Genomic DNA, 22,433 nt, shown 5'->3' with positions numbered 1-22,433 from the left:
GGTTAAAACTCAAGTCACACTGCTCCAAGATAGAACATGCTGTTCTGATTTTAATTCAACTAGATAATTCAACTAGATAATTCCCTGTAAAAATACCAAGAAGGCAATCCTCCAAAATAGTTTTTTTTCCTTTCTGTTTTGCGGATGTGAGGTAGGTACCGGCTATCTTGCTTGATAGGTACAGAAAGAACGCAATGCCCTCGTCCCTCACATGAACTATTCTGGCTTGATCGACAACTTTGTCGATGCGATTGTATGTTTGGTAATAGCTCCATGAGACAACTTGGCGCATCAACCACAGACACAGAACAAACGCGCAACACTTGTACCAGTATCACTGTCTGGTTTCAGGACCAAATGACATTTTGGTTGTCGCATAAGAAACGAATACGCTACGAACATATTACACCAATCTTAATGCATGAATGTTGGTTTTCACTGAAATCCCTGGTCTGCTTTTCCGAATCGCATGATATTCTGGTTGTCCTTGGCGAAATGGGATTCCGCGTATGGCACCGCATTGCTGCCCATAAGAACTCTGAAGAGTGCGTGGGTGCTTATTGGACGCAGATCGCATGAAGGCCGCTTTGTAAAACGGGTTGAGATGGGTAATGTGATAATTGCCGGGGCGACGAAAGTGAGTGAAAGCAGTCGAGCATCGAGAGGTCGTAGAGCACTTTGCACTTGTACGCCACCACCATGAACGCCGAGTAGTCGTCGAATTATCTTTAGAAAACTAATCTGCGAGATCTTTTCCAAATATGCGCACGCTTTTCGGACTCTTTGCCAGAAAGGTTCTATGGCGTGATGTAATTTTAAAGCGGTTACAAGCCGCGGCAGTTCTTCTATAGGCCACAGTTCCACAGGTGTACTACCCTGCACTCCATGCCTACGAGCTACCACAGGTAGCGCGCTAGCATACAGAAACGTGGTCCCGCGTGTCGAAAAATATCGGATTCTGTGATGAGAAGTCGCCTCCGCAACACCTGCGCTCGCCTTCCAAGAGGTCTTTTTGCAAGCTTTGCAAGCGACGCGAGGAACCCGCTAACGCAAAAAACGGTGTGCGTGTGCGAGGGGAAAAAAAAGGGTTGCAATTCCCCTACCAAGCTCAGGTGGTGCCCGTCCACTACATCGGACGATGGTGCTATGGTGCGAGATGCCCAAAGCGACACGATGGCTGTCCGATGCGACTACAAAGAGGCGCAAAGGCTCTCGCTGCGCTGCTTCTAGACGATTGCATAAGGGTCCCAAATATTATAGAGCGGCTCTTCAGCGCCCGTTACAGCCCGTAACAACAGACTGGAGCGTACGAAAAGCATGAGTGACGACGAAGCTACGCTTATAGCGAAAAGGATGCAATGAAGACGGCAAAGGAGGCGGGCACGGCGGCAACGTAAATAGGAAATCGGAGGATGGGCGTACGGTAGTGCGAGCCACAGCGTCAGCAAGAGAGAAGCCTGAACGACGGTGGCAGGAGTGTGGTACCGAGGCCTCCCACATCGGTGAAGCAGTTCAACAAGACACGGGGTTCCCTGCATTATAAAAAACTTCGGCGTCCACAGTTCTTTCCGTATAATGTGTGATGCCGTTGGTACGAGTGCCGCCGCTTATGCTAAAGGTGCTGCTCGAGCAGAGGTTCGGAATCACAAACCCGGTGATGCACAGATACTCTTCAGAGACATTTTATCTGAACAGCTACACTCAAAATTCACATTATAGAGAAACGATATTCATGGCGTATTTTTTTTTAAATACGTTCACTTTCAGTTTGAAATTTAGCCCAGTTTTAAGTTAATTAGCTTCATCATTATTAGTCAGTTTTACCACAGAGGTGCGCATGCAGTAATTTGTTTCATTCAAAACGTATTTCTACTCGCTTTAGCTAGGGAGCAACTGCCTCCCAGTTTTTTTGTTTTTTTTTTTTTTTTTGGCTGACGGTTCAATCTTTTTCGGTTGCAGGAGTTAAGATGTCTCGGCCGAGCTAATTTCCCTGGAGGTCGTAGAAACGGAAGTTTAAGCTGTCACTGTGGTTCACATCACTGTTTGTGCGGTGAATCAATTTTTATTTACATTGTTCTTAAATACCGTCAGTGGAGCCTTTGTGTAAATGAAATAACGCAATGGGAACTCACTCTTGAGAAGCCCTTTTCCATCGAAACGATGTCTTCTGTAGCATTTTTCACCTCTTCTTGACTGAAATATTCATTCAGTAATTTAATTGTTTTGCTTAAGAATTTTCTGTACGCTTTCTCATCTTGGGCTAAAACTTCTTTGTAATCTTGGTAATGATCTTCGGGCGTCTCGTTTTCGTCACTCGTGATGGTGGGGTCATAGTCCTCGTCGTCAAATACGTAAAATTCGGAAGGTTTGTTCAGCTGCGAAACAAAACGTTCCAAAATTATTAAACCAAAACAGTGGTGGTTGAAGACAGTTTGAGAATGCGACAAAGAAAATGGCTTACGAGAATGACGGGGGCGCCACTTTCCATGATTACGGAGATGGAGAACACGGGGCGGGGCCCTGTTTTCTTGAGAACGTCCACGTAATCACCGCTCTCTTTTCGTGCAGGCTGCTTGTCAAGATGGTAGGCTATCGGCCATGTACTATTTGTTACGTTGTACCCAATGAGGACATCTCTAATTGATATTCCTAGGGCTCGTTTGTCTTTGCCTTCACAAAAGTAAGAAGAGAAAAAATGTTGTGGAGAGTGCTAAAAAAATGTTTTCCTTTTAGTAATTTCTTTTTTCACTTTTCACACAGCTCTGACTCCATTGACGTGCGTTTAGAACAGTTTCTAATTTAAAAACGCTAGCTTCCCGAGTTACATCAGCAGCAGGCATTCCTGGCAAAGTAGTCAGTCCAGTATTCATGCTAGTCCCTCAACAACATCCCTTGTTCCTAGTAAATAGAAAGATAGTCGAGAAAGAGGAGTATGCTTACCTTTTTTCAAACAGGACTGATAAGCGCGAATCAATTTTCGTGTAGTGTTTGAAAATTCCAATGACTCCACGGTTTTTCTCAGGAGACCTGCAATAGAATTACTGGCTTAGCGTTGACTTTGCAGTAAAAAGACAGAGCTGTGTGCAAAAAACTTTTATACTAGTGCGTAAAATGATTTTCCAGTGGCGCTCATGGTCATGTTATGATTCGTAGATTGCAAGTGTTTCCTTGAATGTATGCAACAGTCCCCGTTTATTGAACTTGACGAACAAAATACATGTCCCAATAGAATATGCGGTGACTAAAATGCCACCCTCGTTTATCGCATGGCTGATGCGTTTCTTTTCTTTTTTCCTCGAACGTCACGAGATGCAGCCACCAAATCTCGTACTTCCTTTTCCAACAAGCCTGTCGTTTTCTTTCTCCGTCTTAAAAACAACGTTCTGAACTTTGACGTAGCTGTCGCTTCCGTTCGGTGTCTTCAGCTAATGCCACTGGAGTAGCATGGCTATATTTAAGTATCACCCCACTGAATCAGCATTTTACGCTACTTTGGCAGTTGATTGCAAAAGCACTATTAGCCCAGCTAGCAGAGTAGATTTCGCTTTTTTTATATAGAGAGCCTCTTGAGAGGTAGTAAAAAAAAAACAGCGGACCACAGAATATCGTGTGAAAGCATTAAACAGTCCTGCTTATAAAACGTTGTGTAATGTCATGTACCAATGAAATGCCAACACGAAAATATGAAACAGCACAGACAAATAGCGCGATTTCGTTTTATGGGTGTGAAATTGTCGCGTGGCTTTATCACAGTAACAAACATTGAAAATATGTCTGTTCATGTATACCACTAGCGAGCCTATATTTTATCTCCACTATACACATTTATTTTTTATTTGTTTATAAGATACTGCAGGCATGAAGCCCAAGCAGGAGTGGTAAAGGCAATAAACCGAAAAAAAAAGAATAAGAAAAGGCAATCAAGCCTAACATCACACACATACAACAATGAATTAAGCGGGATTACATGACTTACATTTTTTTTAAAAAAAGGGGGGGGGGGAAGATAAACATGGCACTGAAGTAAAGCAATGCAACAACACAATTAAACAGCGGATAAGACAACTGCAAATCATATTCACGTCACCAGGAAGACATGCGCGTCAATAGAATCTGTCGACAGAAGGGCGCCAAGCGGTAGCTTGTTCCACTCATTGATCGTGCGTGGAAAAAACGAAAATTTGAAAAGATTAGTTTTGGCGAAATATGGAGTTAAGGCAAGGGCATGTAAATTACGACCGCGCCGTGTTGCCAAGAGACTAATGTAGGGGCTGGAATCAAATAAGAGCTTGCGGTTAACTAATTGATAGAGTAATTTTAGCCTAACTGATTTACGTCGGGATTCTAATGTTGGGATACCATGTCTTTCCATGAGGGCAGAAACGGAGCCTGTTCGCCCGTACATACCATAAATAAAGCGGATGGCTCTTCTTTGAATTCTCTCGAGGCAATCGATATTGGTTTTCGTGTGAGGATCCCTAATAACGCAAGCATATTCAAGTTTCGGTCTAATTATTGAAGTATACGCTAAGTAGTTAACTTGAGAGGGAGCAACCTTGAGTTTGTGTCGTAATAAACAAAGTTTACGGAAATTTTATTCTTATTGTTAAATTTTGCGTATTTTGATTCAAATTTCCGAGTTCTCATTTCATTTGTCCATTACTGTACTCTTCCCTGGCTTAGGCATGCACGAAGCGTATAAAGCGCTGTGTAATAAGCTAGTGGAATAATTTATGTGCATGTATTACTTTTCGAGGCTAACAGCAGCAACTGCTGGGTAGGCACCAGCCTTGACGTTCCGTTTCTCTTTGAGGTCTTACCTGCTGCTTGACGTACAATCAGTACTTTTTCACATACGTACCGGCAGACGGCGTTTGACCCTAGAGCGTGACGTTAAATTTAACTTCATTCGTTTCACTTGAAGGTTCACTAACGTTTAAAATCAGCCTACGACAGGCTAAGCATCGTCATACTCACTGTTCGCCGAGCGGCGGGCACCAGCTGCCATCGTCCGACCTCAAAGCCTGACGTTAAACCTAACTCGGATTGCCGCCTTCTCGCGTCGCCTCTTTCCTCTGCTGCAAATCAACCTTCGCCTAAGTGAGTTATGAACTATAGAATATCGGCGGGTTTACGAAAGAATCTTTACAGAAGACGATTTAAGAAAACGGATTCATGAAAGGGCTTCACGAAACAGACTTCACGTAAGTGCTTCACAAATTTCCCGCAAAATCGACAATGGTATACCCTAACGCTGCTTTCGCAATGAAACGCTGCTGGGACCGGCGTCAAATCTGGGTTCCTTTCGGTTGCAAAGTTGATGCCTTACCGAGTGTGCCACGCTGGTAAAACAAGCAAAAGGTTGAACGTGATGTGTGCGAGTGCTGTGTGCGAGTGTGAGATGCTGCCTCATCACACGACACATATCCACGTCGGAGGTTCACCGAAAAGTGCTACCCGATATTTGCGAGGTCATCTCCGTTTAAACCCATACTTACAAATAATGCACATATGGCATGTTCCCATGCTTAAATGACATCGAGACTGTAAAACATTTCTTTACCAATTAACCGGTCAAACATGGCCATGCTTAAATGATATCGTGATTGCATAGCATTTATTTGGCAATTGGTCAAACAACTGCCTAGCAATGTCTAGCGTGGTGCAAAAAAATTCCTTATTTGATCCTAGAAAATGACCTTTTCATGAGCTTCCGTGGTTGGCGCAGCCCAACCATCTATCATTTATGACCCTATGAGACATTAATCCCGTACGAATAAAAATTTGCCTTTCATACTTTTGTGCGGCATTGTAGTATCAGTAGTATCGCTAAGTTGACGATAATGTATTAACTTAGTACACTTGTATTTCTGACATTTTACGGCAGAGCCACGTGGGTCTCTTCGCGCCACTAAAATTTGTTTCTTTGAGTAAGGTTACGTACATTGAGTAAGGTTACGACGCGCGTCCTCCGACACTGAATCGAAACTGTCACCGGGACGTATTTGCAGTAATTTTGCTCTTGGTTGGCCCATGTTTATTATTTTTTGTACCAACTCAAAAATGGAAAGACCCTCCAGACATGTATTGTTTTCAGTCCCTATATGCACGGAAACGCTGTGCCTGCTGCGCTATTCTCGATATTCAGTAGAAAGTTTGCCTATTTCACGCCAATGCGGGAATACGCCGTTCAACGCTCTCGAAATACACCGCTGCAATATCACGTTGTAGTACGTACACATATTCCCATGTCTGTCAAATTCGCTATGTGCACGCTTAGCGTTTCCTCCGTGTGTTTCAGCATTTTATTGGCGTGGTTTGTGCAATGACAGCTGACAAGGCAGTTTCAAACAAAAACAAACAACGCCTTGTGTCTCTGACGTGTTTGCGTAGGTTTGAAATCAATTGAATCTCGAAAATTTGTTGCTGTAAATTTTCGTAGCATTTTTGTGTTAAGTGGCTGTGAACTTTTCTTTTATAATAGCATTACCCCTGAGAGTTCAAGTCGATTTCCATACTTTTGCCTACAGGATAAAATCGATGCACCTCGTTCATGGGAACTGTTGTTAAAAGTAAAATTGCATGCAAAAGGCATTAAACTAGTTAGGAATGTAGAGAGGCTGCAATCGTCGGCCACTTTGTAACGACGGAAATGGGGAGCAGCAGGTTGTTTGATTGTGAAAAGAAATACAAATTTCGTTTCGGCGCACGCAGTCGGACAAACCATACGTTCCAGCATGCCACTGCAAATAGCACATAAGTTTTGTGATATTTCATGAATCTCACTGAGGTAGAAAGATTGTGGTCTCCAAACAACGTTTCCTTTATATCTGTAGTTTCATATTATCGAGCAAATCGATGTAGGTATCTCACACGTAGTAGGTTGTTTGAGAAACTGATTGAAATAAACTACTGGTAATAATACGACAACTGCCTTTTTTAGAAATCAGAAAAGGGAATCACCACTCACTGCTTACATTCTATACATGACCAACCCAAATATATACTTCGGTCTTTATGTCCGACATTCTGAGAAATTGCTACTCATATTTCCTATCTCCTGCAGTGCAGCGCCAACTTCTACCGCAGTAATATATACCTCTGCGCAAAAGACAACGCTCAATGTACGGTATACATGGTGCATCTAGGAAACCACACAGAGGATTCAAAGCAACGCTGGCATAAAAAAAATACGTTCACTTGCCTGCAAGTGTAATCACGGCTTTCTCTTTCAGAACACGTGAGTTCAGTTCTCTGTCACCTTTCCAATTTCCGCAAACATATTCATGAAAGTCCTCGCAAGGTGTTTTGTTTCCCATTTGGTGCCGAATCATGTGAACTGCAACACAAATTGTATTTAAAAGGGTCATAGAAAGAAGTGCATGTTTACGGAAGTAACATTGGATGCAGAATAAGTTGGCATGAATTGATGTTCTCGAATACTTATGTACCTCAGAGCGACCTATTGAAACCTGGAGTCGATGTCAAATAGGGAAGAAATTGATAAAGGGGTAGTGCGGTGCAACACAAAAGTAACTATACTTCACCGCCGTTGTATAGCGAACAAGTCGCCCTACACTTCAAGCGATGAATGTTTTTCACGAAACAAATCATACTTGTAATAACCAAAATATCGCAGGGATTATGGTGACCCGTCTTAATCAAAATCAATGAACCAAATTCAAGTATATGCCCATGCAGCAATGTCATGAAAAAATTGGGATAGAAATATAACTCACGCATTTTTCGGCACTCAGGAGCTTTACAAGTTTTGTTGTAGTCTGATGATCCATCTGAGAGAAATAAGAGCATCAGTGACGTATGAACGGGTGCAAGAAACCGTCTGTCTTCCATTATATCGCTTATATTTTGTCGTTATTTTCTAACCCAAGAATTCAGAAACTTGACTGAGTTTTTGAATTACGCCGTTTTAGACCGCAAAGCTTATTTTTCCTCGTGTTTTTTTTTAATAATTGCATTAGCGTGCTGAGTCAGAGTGACCAACTCTTACGAACAACAAGTAATGTTTGGTTGTTGTAGCGCTTTTATTGTAGAAGGAGGGCTTCAAGCCGAGTGGGTTTAGGGGCGAGTAGTGGGTTGTAAACTTTTGCCCGTGGGGTCTTCATAGCAGATGTCGGGTAATTTGTCGAACTCGATTAGTCGCTTTGTGCAACACCACTTTTACTAGCGTAAAGTCAGATGGAGTGTAAGGGGCCTTTGTCTAACTAAGTGTAATTAGTTGTTTGTGGGTTTAGTGGTTGCGTGCAACCAAAACTCCCCACCTCGGTATGTCGCCAGCGTTATGGGTGCAACTTGAAGTTACTTATACTTCCCTTCGAAAGCGGTACCCATTAAGGAAGTCTATCCGTCAATCAATCTTTGCGATTTTGTTAGTAAGTTTTAGGTTTTTCTTTTGGTATTTATAGTTTATTTATAGCCTTTTTTTATTTATTCATCTGTTTTTTGTTGATATTTTGGGTGTTTTGGCGAAACTCGGCAACACACAGCCGGCGAATAATGTTTTTATTATTTCTTAGAATAAAGCGTCAATTTCCAGATGACCAAAAACGACGCTCAGGTCCGAATCAAAAATAGAAATCAAAAACATGAAACAAGTGCATCCAAATGTTCATTGGTTGGGATATATAAAATGCACCCGCCGCGGTGGCTCAGTGGCTGAGGCGTTGCACATCTGAGCACGAGGTCGCGGGTTCGATTCCCGGCCGCGGCGCCCGCTTTTCTAATGGAGGCGAAAAGCAAAAACGCCCGTGTGTACGAGATTTCGGCGCACGTTAAAGATCCCCAGGTGGTCAACATTAATCCGGAGCCCTCCACTACGGCGCGCCTCATCGCCTGCGTTTCGTCGGCGTGTTAAACCCTACAGTCAAATCGCTCATCAATATATAAAACACCAGCCACCGGTTTCCGTTTCCCATTTGGCTGCCCTGAGGTCGATATGCCAGTTTATATTCTCTGAACCTTGACTCCCCCTTGCGAAACCGCAAAGCACGTCAGCTTTGCAGGATATTGCTTTACGTTTAAGATTAATTTATCGCAGTTCTCCAAATGTTATACACCGTTTTATTGAACAATCAGAGGTGATCCTAAAACCCCTCTTTGGGATCATTATCAAAGTGGGGAGATGATTCCGTCATATTCCCCAGAGAAACAAGCCATCTGGCGAAGCACTATGAGCAGCAACCTTTCAAAAGAAACTACCCAAAGTCCTTACAATTTATACCAAGTGCTTTCTCTGAGTTCCTATTGAACGTAAATGTTTTCCACAAGAAAAATATTGTCTTGATAAAGGATTTTCGTAGGTTCGTGAGAAGAAAATTTAATTTCCGAAAATACTGCAGCATATGAATTATTCCTGAAAATAAACTTCTCATTTTCATCCGTACTATCACTGTATCTGTCCACTGATATTGTAGCAAGCAATAGAAACTTACCTTCAGGCTGAATTGCGCCGACCCCTGGCTTAATGCGGTCCGCAGGTACACAAGTGGGAACCCAAAGGATTACAATTATAATTTGACAAAGAATGACTTTGCCCCCGAAAAGCAAGGCAATCGGCCCCATTGCTTTGTTTCAGGGTGTTCCGGTCTGAAATGCATGTGTTAGCAAAAGCTTTAATCACCCTTAAATCCTAAACAACAAAACCTCGAACCAGAAAAGAAATATAAGGGAAGTTTGCACTTACGTGCAAGATTTGAATTACAAAGCTGTTTTAGGTAATCATTGACGGACAGAAAGGTGCGTTTTAGTTTCGTTGTGGTGTCGTGGTTGACGTCGGCGGCATGACATTTCAATGAAGTTATGCTGAGCAAGGCCAAAGTGTGAACTGGACGTTTTCGTACGCCACTCTGCAAGCGCGACTTATCGTCTCTAGCCGATGCTTTGCACGCTGAGCCTCTAGAAGCCCGGCCTCTTCCCCGGCCGTGTGAACTAGACTCAATGATCACCTACAGCAGCTTCGACATTCAAGCAGCGGCTTTTCTGCGGTACAGAGGACATGACACGAGGCTGAACGAACGAATGGCGTACGCCATGACGTGTCCTGCGCGTTCCGAGGAATTGTTACCACGATACGGCGAAAGCTGGAGTTTTTTTTTTTTTTTTTTTTAGGGGGGGGGGGGGGGGCGGGCGGGGGCTAATGTCGGCCAATCCCCCTAAGTGGTGTGCTTGGCTTGACGAACGTGCGCTCGAGGCACGCGTGCACGAGCGCTCGGGCTTTTCTTGGTACACAACCGATTTGCTCAAGTTTCGCTGTTAATCTGAATATTGTACAACAACAACAACACTGCACCAACATTTAATACAGAAGGAGGTCCCAAAGTTACAAAACTGTCAGGGGGACCTCCTATTAATACATAAAACAGATGAAAAGTACAAATTTACAGGCAGTGGAAATAATGCATTAGTACATCAGGGTAAATTCAAGTCTGAAAGCATGCTTACACAGCATGAGTGAGAATATAAGACACGAAAAAAGAAATCGACTAAATAAATGTACTCCAAAAAAAATTGTGCGACGTAAAGGATCATCAAAACACATTGCTATTATTTACATCATTAATATAGAAACAGCAACATAAGCAATAGATACTTATTTAGGCAGCCTTCATGCCATTGATGAATCAATTGTGGTAACTAGGTGGTGTTTGACATGTTTTATGAATGAATAAGATGAAGTAGAGGTTTTGATGTTAGTAGGTAGTTGATTCCAGAACGTAATTTCCATAAAATACACCATTAATTTTCCATAGTTAGTTTTAACTTTGGGTAATAGCAGATTGTTATTTTGTTGTTGTTAACTACGCGGTAAATAATTGTTGTCAGCTTTTGCTGGAAAAGGTTGGATAATGGTAGTACATTGAGGGTCCTGAAAATTGCATTTGCTTCTGAAAAATGACTGTTAAAGGTAATTAGTCTTAGAGCCTGTCTCTGTAGATGCTGTAAGTGGGACTAGTGGGACAACTAAGTATTTCCCCATGATGAAAGACAATACTGTAGGTGGCTATGTATGAACGAGTAATATAAGGACAGTATAATGGGGCGCGAAAGTAGCGTCGCGTTTTTATTATTACTCGCAATCCAAAACCAATTTTTTCGATACCAAATTAATATGTTGATGAAATTTGAGATGAGTGTCTAGCAGTACACCCAGGAATAGGACGGCAGATGATGCATGAATGACAACGTTTTGTAACGTTATTGATGGTGTGGGATCAATATTGCGCATTGGACTGTGCAAAAGCATAAAATGGGTTTTCGCGGGGTGGATGTAGAGTTGATTAAGTTTGCACCAGGATACCAAATTATCTAGGTCTGAATTTAAGAGGGATAAGACTTCAGTTAGGGATTTTTTGTGAGCAAATATGGTAGTATCATCAGCATATAATATGGCATTTGTAAGCTTAAGAAAATTCGGAACATCATTTATATAAACTAAAAATAATAGTGGACCTATAATAGACCCTTGCAGAACACCTTTTATTGATAATTTCGGTTGTGAAAGACAACCGTTAATTTCAACGACCTGGGACCTATTTGATAAGTAACTGCGAATTAAAGACAGTGGAGGACCCCGAATTCCAAGTGCATCAAGCTTGTGAAGAAGAATGGTGTGATTTATCGTATCGAATGCTTTAGTAAAATCTACAAATATAGCCCCTACAATATGACCCATGTCTATAGCGCGTTTTATGGTATCCGTAAAAGAAATGAGGGCATGTTCTGTCGAAAATCCTGGACGAAAACCAAACTGATGAGGGGAGAGAAGATTGAATTTGTCGAAATATTTTGTCAGGCGTGTTACAATAAGCTTTTCAACAATTTTACTGAAAAATGGTAAAATACAAACAAGTCTATAGTTGGGAACGACTTCCGCGTCGCCTTTTTTTATCACCGGGGTAATTTTACCTGCTTTTAACTGGTCAGGAAATGTACCTTCTTTAAACATACAGTTAATAATATGACATAAAGGAACGGAGACATGGCTGCCAATTGTTTTGATTGACGACGGAAGCACTCCATCAAGCTCGGGACCCGTGGATTTCAGATTCGATATTGTGTCGGTGATTTCGGAGGGATTAGTAGGGTAAAGATAAAATGATTGTGACGACTGTACACTGTGCGTAGGAGAGGCATCGGAGGCGGTAGTCATTTCATTACCGGTGAAAAACTCGTTAAATTCATTTGCAATATCTTTTAGTTCCATGAGCGTTCACGGTGTAGTGTTGATTTTAGAAATTGTGTTCCTCGTTGATGGCTCATTAAGAAATGACTTAATCAGTTCCCACATTTTCCTTGAATCGTTTTAAATGCAGAGCATTTCAGTAACTCACGATGTCACCCGCGTTGACGTCCGTAGTCCGCACCGCACCCCTCCCTACTATATAAAAAAATACTATCCGGCGCCCGGTTTCGATCCCTCGACCCTGCGGGCGGAACGCAATGTACATGGTACTCTACCCACTGCGCCACAAAGCCGACACAGAATGGGACGCTACGAACGCGCCTTACTGCTGACGTGCGCTCTCTCGTCAGCAGTTGCCACAACTGCAACAACATTAACGTAACGCAAACTACTTAACGTCGTGCGCCCCCGGAAATGCTCTGCATTTGATCGTGCCCCTCGCGAGGGGGATGTTTCACTGCGTCTTCTCTCGGTCGCGAGACCCGTGGCGCCATCTGGCGGAGGTGCGGCACAACTCGAAGCACTTTCTTTGAAAAAGTGCCTCGAAAGCGCGGCAAATTAAAAAGTCCATCTTGTAGTTTCCCCGTTGAAAACTGCCCTTTGGGCACGATTCAGCATGCTGTGATGAGAGAAGAATATTTTTTTTGCGTTTCATAATTTCTTCTTCAAAATATTTACGTTTGGTATTTTTCAGTAGTGTTGTGAGAGTATTTGAGTAGTTATTGTATCGTAGTTTGAGGTTTAGATTGAATGGTTGGAGCTTAGTTTTCTTATACAGATTGTGTCTTTTAGTAATGCTACGCAAGAGACCACGTGTTATCCAAGGATTTTGCGGGGTCGAAAACCATCGGGTAACCTTGATAGGAGAACTAGACTGCTGGGACGCACGATGAATAATGCTATTGAACTTCTCAAAGGCAATACACGGATCTGTTTCAGATAAAATCGGAGATCAATCAGAGTTTGAAATTGACGCAACAAACTTCTTCTTATCAAAGCTTTGTTTTTGTTTTTTTGGGAATTTCCTGGGACTGCTAGATTCAATCAGTGTGAAGACAGGGTAGTGATCAGTTATAGAAATATTTACTACACCAGAAAGTTGATCAGTGGTTAGGTTGGATGAGATGTGGTCTATTAAAGTTTCTGTACCGTTGGTAGAACATCTAGTAGGCGCATTAATTAATGATTCAAGGCCATGCCCAACGAAAGAGTTTATGTAATTCGAGTAGGACTTATCTGTTGGATCCAATAAGTTAATATTAGTGTCACCGAACAAAAGAATATTTTTGTCTTCACAAGCAAGCGTATTAAGAATTGTTTCAAGTTCTGAGCAGAACTCTGTGTATGATGATGATGGGGATCGGTATACAGATCCGATTACTGTGCTACGGCTATTGCTACACAGAAAGTTGCAATCAAACTCTAGCCAAACTGATTCGACGTTAGCTGTCGAAAATGAAATATCATTTCGGCGACGGTAGGGCTGATTGGATGATACTTATATGGCAGACCCACCATATCGGTTATCGTCTCGACAACAGAACTCAGCAGAATACTCAGGGATAGCATATAGGTTTAAGTCGGTTGAGGTTAGCCAAACTTCCGAAAGACATACCACTGTGAAAGGGTGATCTAACGTAGTGAAGAAGTCAATCATTGCATCAAAGTTTTTAGAGAGGCTGCGGATATTCAAGTGAATGAACGATTTATGAAATGTTAAAACATGAATTGTCGAACACATGCCGCATACCACTCATGACAATGGAAAAATTTCGGAGTAATTAGTAAGCCATAATGGTTCCACTGTTTCTCCACTTTTTCTATGTGAGGTTTCAAAACAGGTTTCTTACGACGCATGCTTTTGCCTGCAATGTAGTAGTTGCGAAAGTTTGCTCTTCAGCATAATGCAGGGGTTGCATTTGGGAATATGTACAGTGTAATATGGTAGCCTCTGACAAGAATTTTCATAAGACTTAATGGTGAGGTTAAAACAGCCAGCATTTGTCGTTTGGTGGTGGGTCGTCGTACAGTTCGGCATATCAACAATTAGTCATTGTCCTGGTGCTGTTATTGTGCTGTTCTTTGCAGGCTCTCTGAAAGCACTCTCAAGAATCTGAGAGGGTAGCTCGCCTGTTCGAAATAAAACATTACATTTAGAACTCATTTTACCCTAAATTTTTAGCACGAGGTTTGACAATAGTATTTGCTTTATTTCTTAGCAGCGAAACACACCGTTCTCCTGAAAGTACGCGCCGCGCCCCATCGTGCATTCTAGCACGCTGCCCCTTCGTTACGTGGTTTCACAGTTGGACTGGACTGGAAATGACTATTTCAATAAAACCTGCTGTGGGCTTGGGTCTGGAGCCCGTGCCTTTCGAGCGCAATGAAGACCTGCTGGATGGCCCATGCTTGATCCGTCTTGTTGCTTGACTCAATGGCTCTTTGGAGGTCCGCGGGGTATTCTTCAAACCTTGCACCGTCTGGGCCGGAGACACAATCCCACATGACGTGCCACCGGTTGGCCGGCCCTTTCTTACATATGCTGCATTGGGTATTGGGGTATTCGTCGGGATACATGCGGTGTAGCGCTGCCGGTGACGTGACCGACGCCGTCTGTAGCCTTCTGAGATACCTTGCCTCTTCGCGACCCAGAGCCCGGTGGGGCGGCGGATACGGTCTTCTCATCAGCCGCATGTTGTTTAGTGCTTCGCCGTAACCCCTGGGTCTGTCTTTAGTCTCCACCCACCATGCCCACTTGGGACGCCTCCCCACACTGGGGGCGCGGTGTGTTATAGCGCGCGCCTCCTTGTGGGCCGTCTCGTTGTGGTTCGCTGTGTACGGTGAGCATTCGCCCGCGTGCGCCAGGATCCATCTGATTTCTACTCTTCTTTCTTCTTGGACACCCGTTTTATCGATGATCGTGGCTGCCTTGCCGCTCACTCGGCCATTCGCCAGGTTGCGGACTGCCTCTTGCGAGTCGCTCAGGATCGTGTCGCAAGTGGCTTCGGACATCGCCAGGGCTATGGCGATCTCTTCTGCCTCGGTGGCGTTCTCGCATTTTGCGCTCGCTCACTTGGCCACCCTTCCCGTTCTTGCGTTTATGGTTACCATCGCATACCTGCCTTGGCCATAGTCTGCCGCATCGACGTACCGTGTTCGCGGGTCGTTACTGTACTGCTCGACTATGTATTTTGCCCTTGCGCGTCTTCGTTCTTGATTGCGTTCTGGGTGCATGTTCTTTGGAATGGGACCCAGCCGCACGTTCTCCCGCACCTTTTCGTCTAGGTCTTGGAGTTTCCTCCCCGTAATCTGGTAGCCGTAGCCCAGGGTATCGACGATGGCTCTACCCGTCTTGGTCGCTGCCAGTCATTCTCGTTGTGCTTCTAGCTGGGCCTCGATGAGCTCATCCACCGTGTTGTGGACAGTTGCAGCAGTCGTTCGCTGTTCGTCGATTCGTTTAGACCTAGTGCCCGTTTATACATTCTTCGGATCATAATGTCTATCTTGGCCTTGTCCGTCTGCGTCCACTTGTGGTACGCCACCGTGTATGCCACGTGGCTGATCGCGAAAGACTGCACCAGTCTCGCGAGCCCATCTTCGCGCATGCCCGCCTTTTTGGTCGATACGCGCTGGAGCAGCCGCAGGGTACTTGCCGTTTTGGTCGCCAGTTTCTTCATCAGGTTCTCCTTGTTACCATTGCCGTTGATAAGCATGCCCAGCACCCTGATCTGCGGCACTTCGGGGATTCGCTGGCCTGTCTTTGTCATCAGCTCCAGGCGATCGCACTCCCTTGGGGGCAGCGGCTGCAGACCAACCTTGCGAGGCGAGTATACCAGGAGCTCTGACTTTGACGGCGAACACTGCAGACCCGTTCCGTCCAACCGGCCTTCGATGGCCGAGATCGCCTTCTGCAGCCTTCTCTCGATACCTGCGTCTGTGCCACCGGCCGTACATAGGGTGATGTCGTCTGCATAAATGGTATGTCGAACGCCTTCGACGCTCGACACCGCTTCGGCGACTCGGATCATGACAATATTAAAGAGCAGCGGTGAGATAACCGACCCTTGAGGTGTGCCCACGCTGCCTACGTCTCGTTCTGGTAAATCTCTCTCCCGCGTGCAGCTCGATCTTGCGGCCCGACAGGAAGTCCTTGATGTATTTGTAACTCCGCTCTCCCATGTTGAGCCTTGACACTTGCGCCAGGATGGCCGAGTGCCTCACTCGGTCGAAGGCGCTCTGCAGGTCTAGGCCGACTACCACCTTGCTATCCCTTGTATCGTCCTCGATGATTTCTTTCTTCAGTTGTAGCATCGCGTCTTGGGTGCTCAAGCCTCTCCTGAACCCGATCATCGAGTCCGGATACAGCCCCTCTTCTTCGAGGAAGTCCTGCCACCTTTTCGCCAGCACGTGCTCTAGGACCTTCCCCACACACGATGTTAGCGAGATGGACCGCAGGTTCTCAATGCTCGGTGGTTTTCCCGGTTTTGGAATGAGTACCGTTTTAGCTGTCTTCCACTGTTTCGGTAGTCGGCCGCTTCGCCAGCATCTGTTGTAATATTTTGTCAGCGCTTCGATCGACGAGTCGTCGAGGTTTCTCAGAGCCTTGTTCGAGACTCCGTCTGGTCCCGCTGCCGATCTGGTGTTCAGCTCCCGCAAGGCCTTTGCAACCTGGGCCGTCGAGATGTCCCGATCCAGCCTGGCACTGGGTCCCCGCGTATCCTGGGTGTTGTTCGGCCGTCGTCTGTGGTTGATACTTGGCGCTCAGCTTCTTGATCAGTTCGCCTCTGCCAAGGGTCTTCTCGGCTTCGTGCATGATCTGCGCCATGCGGTTCTGATGGACTGATTTAGTTTTGGTCTCGTCGAGCAAGTGTCTGATCAGAGACCAGGCCTTGCCCTGGTGGAGGCTGCCGTCGATGCGGTTGCACACCTCGTCCAACTGCTGGCTGCAGAGGAACGCGCTGTGTTTTTCAATCGCTCGATTTAGCTCTCCCACCTTCTTTCGAAGCTTCCTGTTCCATCGCTGCTTCTTCCAGCGCTCCTTGATGAACCTCTTCGCTTCGATGAAGGGCGCCAGTCGCTGTCTAAGCATGTAATGTCGTCGCTGGTCTCGATCTTCTTGGTCGCTTCCTGGACTTCCTTCTTCAGCTTCGTCGTCCATGCTTCAATGTCTTCGATGTCGAGCCTTCCCTGGTCGTCTCTTCTCTGCTTGCGGAAGGCGTCCACAGTTCTGGCAGTCTAATCATGAGTCGTGGTAGCAACTATGTACAGTTAATGTACAAAAAAAACGCAACACAACTAAAACACAATATACCAGAACCCGAGATGAAGTCTGAAAGGATTATCTCTGTCCAGGTTGCTGCAACCAACCAGGCACCACCTTCGTCTAAAAGTTATAGGCGACAGATGAAAGCCCCCCTTCACTAGCTGAACAAATCATGTACTTATCCTCAGAAAAGTGAAAAAGAAAAAAAAAACAGGAGGTCAGCTCCCCGCTATTCACCGAATTGCGCATCAAGTTCAGTCAAGTTCAGTTTGGTCCCTGATTTGCCGGCTAGCCATGATGCCAGACCTTCCACACTTTCTTGTTGATCCATTGCCATGCTCTTGCTTTACAGAGAGAAAATTCCCAGCTCATGTCGGGGCAGCGACAACTGCTTGACATGCTGCCCGTCACCGATAGCCGCTGTGTGTGTAAACAGAAGAGGCTAATTGCTTTGACGAAGAACATACCTCCTCCGGTATACCGGTAATATCTCCGATGTAAAAAAAAAGAACCCAAATGATAGGGGGTCGCACATTTCATAATTGTTCTGACCAAGTAAGAGTCCTTTCAAAATAATAATAAAAACTAGTCCACGTCCGGCAAAATCTAAAGATGGATTTGGGGAGACATGCTGAACCCTCTAGGTTTCGCTTAAAGGTAATTTCTAAACATTCCGAAACTTGTCTTACAATTTTGTACGGATACTCTTCGTGGGGAGGAATTCGACAGCCGTTGAAGCTAAGTGTTGTTCCTGTTACATCATTCGGGGTGAAAGTTGTTCAAATCGTATAAATACTTTTGGGGAATAGGTGTGAGTTACGTCTAGATTTAACAACCGATTTTATAAGGTTTTTGAGTCTGGGTATATTAGGGGATTTGTAAAAATATGTGCTAAGATAAAAAGTTAAAATACACAGCAATTTGTTTTCATATACTTGAGAGAGTGAATAGTCAATGCAAAAAACCATATCCATAGCTTTACTCGCTTAACAGAGGTTGCCTAATTCGTAAAACCACGTTGAAAAAATTCTGCACCCTTCGAATAAATATTTCGTGAAAACGTCTACTACTGGGCCTCTAGTACACGGGAGGGCATGCACTTGAAATTTCGATGTCACGGCCTCAAAATTTCAAGGCCTTACATTTAATAGTAGGGGCTGAGCGATTACGAGTCAGTAATTCAGTCAAGCACGCCGATTTATTTAAAGGGATCGTAACAGCTAGATAAGAAGCCCCAGCTAATGACAGCTTCTTAAATAAACTCGTCGTCTTTCTAGTTTTGCACTTTAATTAGGAAGCAGAGCGTGCTGTTCCAGAATCGAATGCCATGTCGAATGGCAACTAACACCCCTTCAGTTATATGCATCTAGCCTAACTAGTCATCCCACACACAAAAAGAAAACACCTCCCCTCGCGGGAACCCCTGTGTAGATGCGACGCATAGGGGGTCCACGTTCCAGCGTTGGACAGCGGAGGAACGGCGCTGGAACGATAGAGCGGAGCGGCGCAGGCACCGCGTTTTATAGCGCGCATAACGTTGAGGGGACTGCGTAAGCCGGTCCCATTCGATGACGACGTTGGCGTACTTGTAAAGCGGCGTGCACTCTAGGTGTTTGAGCCAAGCGTGGATGTTGCTTCGCCGGAGAACGGCACACCGGTTATATGCGCAGCGCGCCCGAAGGAGAGGAAACCGCGGAAGAGAGAGTACTGCACATGCGCCGGCCCCAGCGCGTCTGCCGCGGCTATGACGCAACGTGCCGCGGCTACGACGCAACACAATCCACTTTAATCCAATCCAATCCAATCCAAATCCAATCCAAGCCAAGCCAAGCCAAGCCAATCCAATCCAATCCAAGCCAATCGAATCCAATCCAATCCAATGCCCCTCGCGAAAGAGTGTTCGCTATCGGAGAGGAGAGGGGTGAGCGGCGGAGAGCGCAGCTGGCGCAGCGAGGATACTGGGGGAGGGGCGGACAACGCCGACAACGATGACGACGCCGGAGGGACAAGGCCAGTGAATCAGATGCTCTGCATCTAAAAAAAAAAAAGAAACCTCACCTGTCATTCATTCTGTGCTGTAAAATGCTGGAATATGGTTTTGTCATCTCTAAGAAATCAGGCAACGTAAAGAAGCTCTTTTAAATCACAGGTAGCAGCACGACCGACGTTATAAATAGCGACCTGTCCAAGCACTGATTCCACGTGCCGAATTCGTTATGGCTTGTTTGGTTTCTTTTAGTTCTTTCCGGCGCCACCGCACTGGCTGGCGCTGCATTTAATCCTCATTTCTGCGCTTTACACGTGTTTGCTCGACCTTGCGTCGTTGTTATTTCGTCTTTTTTTGGGTCCGTTCCGCTCAGTGTTTGCTTATTCTACTGCGGCAAGTGCACATCATCTGTGGGCTCAACGGGAGGCTCAAATAAGAGTATTTAACGCGAAATTGTTACTTGTCTAGGCTGATGAAAGCGTGCATGCGGCCGACATGAACCCAACGTGCACCCACCCAGAGATCGTCGGCAAAAAATTGTCCACAGCTGCTGACTCGTTGGTGACGTGTTCCATGGTGTTCCACGCGTTTGATAGCGCACGTACATTCGAAAGGATAAAATCCCCCAGAAATATTCAGCCTGTTTTCTTCCATAGCACGGTAGAGAAAAAAATTAACAGGAAGAAAGACTTCGCGCGCATTTTTGTAAGTGCATCAAAAGAAAAAGTGAGAAGATAAAACCCACAGCGCTCCGTCGATACTTATTGGCCTACGCCGCATACGACGAGAATAACAAAAAAAAAAAAAAACGAGCGCCAGAAATTTCTTGCGCAGTCTTGGTTGGCCTTCAGCGTATGTGGAGGCAGTATTGCAGCAGCATGAATAGTGATTCTTGAAAAAGTAGCTGCAGTGAGTCCGATACCACGCTTGTAGGTTATAGACGACTTAGGCAGCAGGCTCGGCAACAAACCTAAGGAAAGAAACGTGTTCGTGAAAGAATATGCGGAAAGATCCTGCAATATTTTTCACCGTACTTTCAGTGAACATATCCTAGGCGACTGTATTTGTTGCGTACAGCTGTCAAGCCAGAAAAGTGCACGGTAACGGCATTTTGTCCTCAGCAGGCACAACCACTCGTTCTCCCCGGGAAGAGGGGAGGTGGGTGAATCGAGCGGTCGTGCACCACGTTCCCATAGCTTCGGTGCGGGGACAGTGGAGGCTCAAAAAGATATCCCGAGCTAACAGGTTCTCACCGCAAGATTTGATGGGAGACGGCTGCCATACCCAGGTTTGCCATTTGTTAGGCTTGTAAGCCACCCTGACGGAGCTCTTACAAACGTGACGCCCGAGTTATGGTAAAAACGCTGCAGTTGCTGAAAAGGTTGCCGTTGATCAGTGCTCTGTTCGCTGTAACAACATTATGTTTTTCCGCAAGAATGACGGTGCTTCCACGCACACAATGGCACTATTGGGGTGTTTGCACAACTTCGAGCCTTTTCTGTGAATTCAAAAATAAAGCTCCTCGACGAAAAGCGACAGTCGAGATAGTTTCCGCATTTCTAAATAAACGACAAGGTTAAAAAAAGACGCCAGTCGAGCAGGCGCTTATGGTAGCTCTGTGGTTTACTTGTGCACGTTGATGTTTGCGTACCTTTTAGACTTAACCGTGAATTCTCTATTCTGGCCGGTATTATAGGTAGCGATCGGTACAATCGGCATTTACTGGTACGACCGCTACTCTTCATGCGATAAGTCACTGGACCACGGCGTGCGAAGCGAAGCTGGCGAGTTTAGGGAATAAACTTGACTCCATCTGACGGAGTGCGCCGTCACAACACAGCAATGTTTTGGCATGGCGGGTAACAGTGCAAACTGGACGAATACACGAAAAGGGATAGACACAAACAAGCGCTGGTCAAACTTTTGCTTAAGTACAGCTCAGGGCATACCAAATTAGTGAAAAATGCCCTGGTTCTTTCCTGCTTTCGTTCGGCGGTCCTGCTCCCATTTGATGGTAAAGAGCTTGACCGGTCAGACGCAGAAACTAACAGACGCTGGCTTTCCGCTGGACATGCTCTCTTTGGCATGCCAAAAGCTGGTTCAGAAGATTAATAAAGGTGGTAGAATCGAGCTCGCATCTGCTGAAAAAGAACGCTAGAAAATTGCTGTATTGCCCTACATACATGGCTGCACTCACGGCCTCAAAAAGGTTGCATCTCGCTATGGGACACAGGTGTTAATTTCTGCGCGAAACAAGTTGGGCCGATTGTGCGCAAGAGGCGATCGCCGCATAAACCAAAAACAGGGTATTGCCACGCCTGGCTGCACGGTGAAACATATTCACAGCTATGTACCTTGTCGTACTTCCATCGTCTATTCCATTCCTCTGCCTTGCAAACGCGTCTACGTGGGGCAGACGGGGCACTGCCTTAACGTGCCACTAAGAGAACATTACAATTCAATCAAAGGGGCTACAAGTTCCCACTTGTCCGCACATTGCAAGCAGTGCGGTTGCACACCCCGTTTTTCCGACACTTCGATTTGTTCTCCCATAGGAACCAGACGGCCAGGGAGCTGGTCGAGGCAGTGCACATTATTAATCGATTGACGGAATGTGTCAGCCAGCCTTCTGTTCTTTTACATGAAAAAGGGATTTCTTATCTGGGCATAGGTTGAAATGTAATTTTTATATTCTGTACCGCTGGTTTCGACAGTTAGGGTGTTTTTTTCTCCCTCTTTTCTTTTCGCGCATGCTCCATGAGGATGCGACGTATGTATATAATTGCGTGTTTTTTTTTTTCAAATAAAATCAGTTGTAGGTCATCGCTGATTTGTGCCTCTCCGTTTTCGTATTTTCGTCCCGGTTTGCGCTGTTACCCGCCATGAAACAGCACATATAGCTCAGCTTACAACACTCCTAGTGTTGTGGCACGCTGCCTCCCGTTATCGCTGGCAGCGATGGGCACGTCGCTATCTATAAA

The 22,433-nt window shown here is 45.2% G+C and overlaps 1 protein-coding gene across 1 annotated transcript in view; it reads right to left on the bottom strand.

Annotated features, from left to right (window-relative positions):
- Positions 1–22,433, bottom strand: part of LOC144166014 (neprilysin-2-like) — a 98,677-nt gene that overhangs the window by 73,556 nt on the left and 2,688 nt on the right. The window contains exons 2-7 of the mRNA XM_077695682.1: positions 9,453–9,606; positions 7,740–7,793; positions 7,205–7,339; positions 2,941–3,027; positions 2,462–2,670; positions 2,133–2,375 (exon numbers count right to left, since the gene is read on the bottom strand). Of these exons, the coding sequence (XP_077551808.1) occupies positions 2,133–2,375; positions 2,462–2,670; positions 2,941–3,027; positions 7,205–7,339; positions 7,740–7,793; positions 9,453–9,582 (858 nt within the window). The 5' untranslated portion in view covers positions 9,583–9,606. The remainder of the gene's footprint in view (positions 1–2,132; positions 2,376–2,461; positions 2,671–2,940; positions 3,028–7,204; positions 7,340–7,739; positions 7,794–9,452; positions 9,607–22,433) is intronic.

Source organism: Haemaphysalis longicornis, unplaced genomic scaffold (assembly GCF_048455015.1).
Source record: "Haemaphysalis longicornis isolate Haplotype H1 unplaced genomic scaffold, Haemaphysalis longicornis Haplotype H1 scaffold_155, whole genome shotgun sequence".
Taxonomy (NCBI): Eukaryota; Metazoa; Arthropoda; class Arachnida; order Ixodida; family Ixodidae; genus Haemaphysalis; species Haemaphysalis longicornis.
The sequence above is the reverse complement of the archived record's forward strand: the minus strand, read 5'-3'. Positions and strand labels throughout refer to the sequence as shown.